General features: G+C 48.1%; 1 protein-coding gene across 1 annotated transcript in view; it reads right to left on the reverse strand.

Annotated features, from left to right (window-relative positions):
• The window catches only part of dchs1b (dachsous cadherin-related 1b), a gene marked incomplete at both ends in the record, with an annotated part of 64,284 nt that overhangs the window by 37,805 nt on the left and 18,979 nt on the right, over positions 1 to 7,500 (reverse strand). The window contains 3 exons of the mRNA XM_084450392.1: positions 1 to 828; positions 1,681 to 1,917; positions 3,680 to 3,911. The exon at positions 1 to 828 is cut by the window's left edge and continues 246 nt beyond it. Of these exons, the coding sequence (XP_084306518.1) occupies positions 1 to 828; positions 1,681 to 1,917; positions 3,680 to 3,911 (1,297 nt within the window). The remainder of the gene's footprint in view (positions 829 to 1,680; positions 1,918 to 3,679; positions 3,912 to 7,500) is intronic.

Genomic DNA, 7,500 nt, shown 5'->3' on the forward strand with positions numbered 1-7,500 from the left:
CCGAGGTGGCGAGCACGGTCAGCAGGTACATGTCCTTGGCCTCGCGGTCCAGCGAGCTGCGCACGAACAGCCAGCCGCTGTCCGGCGCCACGCCGAAGCCCGCCGCGTCGCCGTCCGGGCGCAGCCTGTACGACACCGGAGACGACGAGGAGGCGGAGCTCCCCCCACCGTTCCCGGCCGCGCCCTCCCGGCTCAGCGCCCGCACCTGGAGGAAGCGCGTGTTGAGGGGCGTGTTCTCGCGCAGCTCCACGCGGTAGGTGAGCGTGTCGAAGGCGGGGCCCTGGGCATCGGGCGCCTGAACGTGCACCACCAGGGTGAAGGTGGAGCTGAGCTGGGGGGCGCCGCCATCTTTGGCCACCACCAGGAGGTCATAGCGTGGGACACTCTCGTAGGACAGCGAGCCGATCAGACGCACCTCGCCGTTCCCCCGGTCCACACCGAAGGTCCTCTGCCCGCTCCCGCCCCCGGCGCTGCCTGCGGACGCCAGGTCGAAGCTCACCCGGCCGTTGGGGCCGGAGTCGCGGTCGCTGGCCTGGACGCGGTAGACGACGGCGCCCATCCTGGTGACCTCGGGCAGGAGGAGGGACTCGGAGGAGGAGGGCAGGAAGGCGGGGGCGTTGTCGTTGACGTCGGAGATGGCGATGCGCACGCGGGCGGCGCCGTAGGCTGGCGGCGAGCCGTGGCGGGCCTGCACCTCCAGGTCCAGGCTGGAGCGCGTCTCGTGGTCCAGGGGAAGCGAGGTCCGGATGGCGCCGGTGCCGGAGTCCACCGTGAAGAAGCCGTCGGGGTCGCCGGAAGAGATGGAGTAGAAAACGTCCTTAGATACACCTGGGAGAGAGAGAGAGAAAGAGAGAGCAGAAGAGAGAGGGAGAGCAGAGAGCAGAAGAGAGAGAGAGGGAGATAGAGAGAGAGAGAGGGAGAGCAGAAGAGAGAGAGAGGGGGAGAGAGAGAGGGGAGAGAGAGAGAGAGAGAGAGAAAGAGAGAGAGAGAGCAGAAGAGAGAGAGAGAGCAGAAGAGAGAGAGAGTGAGAGAGAGAGAAAAAAAGAGAGAGGGCAAAAGTTCCTTTGAGTAATGGAGATGTGATTCTGGGCCTAAGGGATGAGGGAGACACTTGGGTCCGCCACACTGCTGAGAGCACACTCTCCATTTCCCAGAATCCCCCACTCTGACTCTCCTCCCGTCCTCTCCAGCCCAGGCGTCCATCCTTCCGTCTGTCAGTCGCTCGGTGTTTAACAGCAGGAGAGAATAAACGTGTGGTCAGGCGACGCTGACAGCCACAGGCTTAGAGGAGGGATTAGGGATGGATGTTGTTTCTCTAATGGGGCGTCCACTCCAGCTGCCCGTGTGTTTGGACAAGCAGAACCGTGAGAGACATCCAGGAGATATCATACACTACACACCGAGACTCCATTAATGGAGTTTACTTTAAAGTGCACAGATAGGCTAATCCGTCAAGTGGGGTTTGGTGGTGGTTTCGGGGGGCCTGCTCTGATTGGTGGAGGGTATAAGGTGAGTAGTGTGATGTTCCACTGGGGGGTTTATGTGGTGTGACGTTTATCTATCTGCTGTCTGGAGATCACAGAGCCTGCGTAGACGTGGGTGTCCTGTGCCCTGTGTGCTGGAGATCACAGTGTGTGTGTGTGTGTGTGTGTGTGTGTGTGTGTGTGTGTGTGTCCTGACCTGTCTTGCTGCTAGCGCGGACCACGCCCACCTCCGTCCCCCTCAGTACATCCTCAGACACGGTGAAGAAGTACTGCGCCTGCTCGAAGGCAGGGGGCGCCACCGAGCCCCCCACCACGCTCACGTTCACCCTGGCGTTCACCAGCGCCGTCAGACCACCGCCGTCCTGCGCCGATATCACCATGGAGATCACCGTGTTGGCTTTGCCGTGCAGGGAGCGGGAGAGAGAGATAACACCTGGAGAGAGAGAGAGAGAAAGAGAGAGAGAGAGAGAGAGAGAGAGAGAGAGAGAGAGAGAGAAAGAGAGATATATAGAGAGAGAGAGAGATAAATAAGTGGGGTTAAATACCTGAAACATTCAATAATTTCTTTAATACAGTAGCTACTGTAGTTCCAACTACATATTGTGTTTGGCCAAGAGGCATTCAGAGCCGTGCCAATAACCACAATATAGTGGCAATTGCTCCTATAAGCCAGGGTAAGCCTGGCTTACCCATACAAATCCAAATAAAACGTGACTTTCAGACTGTTTTTGACTTAAATGCGTCTTGTATTCTGCCATATCGCTTAATTTTCATCCGTGTTTAGCGTTTTGGTAGTGCTCCGTCTCCCCCTACAGTCCTCATGAAAATACAGTCCATGTTACGGTCCGTTGACAGCAGTCTTACTAGCTCGTCATTCACTTAACATTGTAGGCCAGGCAAAAGGATTTTGGCTTACGGAAGTAAAGACCAAATGAAAAATCAACCAATCAAATTAGCCCACACATATGTAAACAATGTCATCATCAGTCGAAATGTAACCTATCTTTGATTTGTCAAAATGCTTAAAAGTGGGCGTAGGGTAAGCCAGTTCTCGAAGTGCTTACATTGGAATTCCCATTGACATTTTTCCATTGGGACAGTTTATCCAATCAAAACTGGTCATGACTGTCCCGTCAATTACATCACCTGTCAATCACGTTACCCACTTTAGCGATCTAGCTACTGGCAGCATCAACAAACACGGAAAACGGAGATCTTGAGTATTTGTTGAAAATTGATTCCAAAATTAAGTGGATTAAACAAGTTTGGGTTATGATATAAGGTTGGTCTTTTGTGATTAATTACCAGTTGTTATGGCTGTGTTTTGCTTTGCCTAGTTTAATCAGCACTCGAGAGCGTGAACTTTGCTTCCTGGAGAGGTGGGCTAATAAGCCTAGTAGCCTAGTAAGCTAGTAGCCTAAACACTGATTAGGGGAGTAGGGGAGTAGGCTATTGAGTGCTGTTCCCTAAGGGGGTGTATTTTATCGTCCTGTCATTCTTCTTTGTGGTGCTTGGCCATCATATAATGGCTCTGTGGTTTATTTAGTGTGTCCCTAAAAGCTTGGTTGTTTCGGCCTAAATATTGCCCTCTTATTCGCTCGCTCTCAAATTATTGGCCTTTGTTGATGTGTAAAAAAAACAAACATAAGTTGCCTAGGCTACTGTAGTTGTCCTGTATGTTTTTACATAAAAATGCCACTGCTCAGCGCCCTTCTGGTGCTGTGAAACCTCCCATCAGGGCATGCTTTGAAAGCGCACCCTGTTTGTGATACACTGCATCACAAACACACTGAAATTAGTTCTTTCTTTAGTTGAAATGGGACAGACACTTTGGGACACACTTTCATAAAGTTGATACATTAGCTGCCAGCGAGCTAACGTTAGCTAGCTTGATTACTCTGTTTACGTTAGGGACCAGTTCAGACCGAGTTAAGTTGCCTATAGCAACTCTAAAAAACGGAGGACTCTGTCGGATTGCAGAGGGCTGAAAGCAATGCAATTTAGCGAAATTGAACAGTACTACTAACAGTATGTTTTTCAACAACAACAACAACAACAAAGAACTGACAGTGCAGTGCTGTTGTATGAAAGCAGTAACACACTGGAGGTCCGGCTTCATCCTGGGTATTGGCACAGCTGTGCAGGGCAACGGCTTCGAGTAGTGCCAATAACTGCAAAAAAACACACACACATACCTGTGTCCTTGTTGAGGGTAAACAGGGAGGAGCCTCCTCCCGGCGCCGTGCGGTAGGTCACCCTGCCGTTCTCGCCGGCGTCTGGGTCGTTAGCGGTAACCTTGACGACGGAGGTCCCCGGGGCGCTGTGCGCGCTGAGGCTGACGGCGTAGACGACCGGGTAGAAGGACGGACGATTGTCGTTGATGTCGACCAGGGAGACCCTCACACCAGCCACAGCACTTAGACCCCCCTGAGGAGAGGAGAGGAGAGAGGAGAGGAGGGGAGAGAGGAGGGGAGAGGAGGGGAGAGGAGAGGAGAGAGGAGAGGAGGGGAGAGAGAAGGGGAGAGGAGGGGAGAGGAAAGAGGAGAGGAGGGGAGAGAGAAGGGGAGAGGAGGGGAGAGGAGAGGAGAGAGGAAAGGAGAGAGGAGGGGAGAGGAGAGGAAAGGAGAGAGGAGGGGAGAGAGGAGAAGAGAGGAGAGATAAGAGAGAGGAGAAGAGAGGAGAGATAAGAGAAAGGAGAAGAGAGGAGAGAGCACAGATGAGAGAAGAGAGGAAAAGAGAGGGAGGAGAAGAGAAGAGAGGACAGAAGAGAAAGAAGGGAGCGAAGAGGAGAGAGGAGAAAGAGGGGAGAGGAGAAAGGAGAAAGGAGAGATGAGTTAAAGGAGAGAAGAGGGAGAACAAAGGAGAGAGGCAGACCACCATGAGTGGTTAAGACTGAACAGAAGAAGACACTTCTGAAGGCACAACAATCTCCCATTCTTACTATTCATTTGTATCTACATGACCAGGATATTGCTGTTTGCCATTTTGTGAGTAAATGACAAAACATATCAGTCTCTACAGTGGATTTATGCTCCTCAGTAAAGATAAAACACAATGATAAAAGGCAAAGCCCTCTGTTTAAAATGCATGAAATGTGGAGTCAATCAGCAGCCGTAAACATCTCATCAGTAATGGCTTATGCTCGTTACCCTGGCTCTGCACGGCCGCCCTCCAGACTCCATTAATAACATAAGATAGACAAATACTGCAGTCCCCAGCTGCCTCCAAAGGGCAATATGGACCCAATGTGGGGTGTGTGTGCATGTGTGTGCATGTTTAAAAGAGGAGGAGGAGAGAGAGAGAGAGAGAGAGAGAATTTGAGCTTTTTATAGCCCCTTCATTTAGAGTGGCCATGGAGTTTTTCCTGTGATGTGTTGTTGGTGTATGTTTGAGTGTGTGTCTGTTTGAACGCTCACTGTATGGAAATATTAGCACAATCTGTTATCCTCCTTTTCTCTCTCTCTCTCTCTCTCTCTCTCTCTCTCTCTCTCCCTCTCTCTCTCTCTCTCTCTCTCTGATTGCTTTAACATGCATCTTTCTCCTCCCTCTGTTAAAGTTGGACTGAAATTGCTTCGCTTATATTTTGTTCTACCCTTGATAGCAACATAGGCTGTCAACTGTATTATCAATCTTTCAACAATATGTATTTTGAATTGTGAATACTGTAAATTGAAGTTGTAAAAATCCCGGCGCTTATTTTCCCCCTACTGAGCTTATTTCCTTATTTATTATTTATTTATTTGGAAGATGCAGCTTCTTGGCGTGAGGAAGCGGCCTCATTTGCATGCAGCCAATCACAGCGTGCGTTTGCTTCTGACATTGAGGGCTGAGCTGTATTTGTCACTGTGAGTCGGGCAAACGTGTCACCAAGCCAGGGGCACCGTCGTGTTGAAGGACGCACAGAGAGCGACTCACTACACACAATCCCCAAGGACACCGATGTAAAAAAGAACAAGTGTGTGTTTAATCAGGTTCATTCGTGTCAAACAGCACACAAGTCTGCAGTCTGCATTTTAAACCAGACAACTTTTTGAATCGGGGGCAAAAACAGAGTGGATTTTTTGCAAAGAATGATTTAACACTTGATAATTCAATGAGTCGTTTTTGAACAAAGAGAACATCCATAATAACATCATAGTAGCAGTTTTGTGATGATGTCCAAAAGTATCAATTTTTATCATTTAAAAATGAAAAAAGTAACAAAATCAAACAGCTACAAAACATTGGCACATCATCATACTTGGTGACTATGGATGTGGAGGCACTTTACAGTAATATTGACCACCAGGGGGTCTAAGAGCTACCAGATGCTGCCTATGGAACTCCCTCCCCCTGGCCTTGAGATCTGCAGGGACAATAAATATTTTCAAGGGGCTCCTGAAAACGTACTGTTCAGGCAGCATTTGAGCACTGCTGCTGATGTCATACTTGTAGGTCCTGCTGTGTCTTCTTTGTTTTATTGTATTAGTATAGGGGCCTGTTTTATTGTATTAGTATAGGGGCCTGTTTTATTGTATTAGTATAGGGGCCTGTTTTATTGTATTAGTATAGGGGCCTGTTTTATTGTATTAGTATAGGAGCCTGTTTTATTGTATAAGTATAGGAGCCTGTTTTATTGTATTAGTATAGGGGCCTTTGAAATTGGCCACTTTTTGTATACTTTCCTGTTTTATTGTGTTGTATGTTATTTATTTTACTATGCACTTGTTTTACCTGCACCTGATGGGAATCACTCTGTGCATTCATGCTGAGAGGGGTGCTATACAAATAAACTTTTACTTACTTTACTTACTTACTTAATTTATCAGACATTATTTCATGTAATTTCAATTCACAGCTATTTCAGTGGCATGACTAGCTTACGTTCTATCAGTCCTGAACAGAAACAAGCCAGCCACGCACATACGCCAGGCTGGGCCTGGCCTAGTTAATATTCCATAGGGACAAGCCATGTAGAGAATAAAGTATTTTTTTAACTTTTAAGGAAAGAGTGCCTTGTCATTTTTTTAGAACAACATTTTACAAACATTTAAAAACATGTTGTCAAGGATATAGAATATAAATAATGCTAGAGTAGTACCAGTGTTTAGCGAACAGAGGGACAGGATATTTGCCTGGCTAGTAAACACATCCTGGCTGCTCTTGTCTATGGGTTTGACCTGATGCTGCTGTGCTGTGCTGGGGTGCGTTCAACGAGTCAAAAGTTCAAGAGGTTTAAGGATGTTTACACACATAGCCAGACATATCTCCACACTTCTACTGTATATAGACAGACCTGTTTCCACACTTCTACATAGCTAGACCTGTCTCCTGTAATGGATTTTAACGGTTTAGTCAAAAAAGGATTTACCAAGATTCGCTCAAAAGGTTAAGTCTGGTTTATTGAGAAAACATACGAGCGCAAGGACTTCCTGGACAACGCAACAAGAGTGGTTTATCCAGAGAAGCGAAGCCCCTGGGTCTTGCTCTGCCTAATATTCAAGCAAAACACAGGAATGGTGCTTCCAGGATGTGATTGGCTAATCCATTGTACGTCATATGAAATGGCAGGCGTGGCCAAGAGTACAGACATGTGACATGAGAAAAAGGCGGCAATTTCTTGGGGACAAAGGGGACAAAGGATGGTTATTCTGGTGTAGACAGATTCTAGGTGTGTGGACCTCCTGGAGGCCACCCTGTCTATGTGAACGGTTGAGGGAGGTGGTGAATTACAAAAGGAGAGAGAGAACAAAGGTTTAAGGTGTTTGGATGTAAATTCTATAACACTCCACACTTCTATATAGCCAGACCTATCTCCACACTGCATAACCAGACCTATCTCCACACTTCTATATAACCAGACCTATCTCCACACTTCTATATAGCTAGACCTATCTCCACACTTCTACATAGCTAGACCTATCTCCACACTTCTACATAAGCAGACCTATCTCCACACTGCATAACCAGACCTATCTCCACACTTCTGAATAACCAGACCTATCTCCACACTTCTATATAACCAGACCTATCTCCA

This window comes from Borostomias antarcticus (assembly GCF_949987555.1).
Source record: "Borostomias antarcticus genome assembly, chromosome: 15".
Taxonomy (NCBI): domain Eukaryota; kingdom Metazoa; phylum Chordata; class Actinopteri; order Stomiiformes; family Stomiidae; genus Borostomias; species Borostomias antarcticus.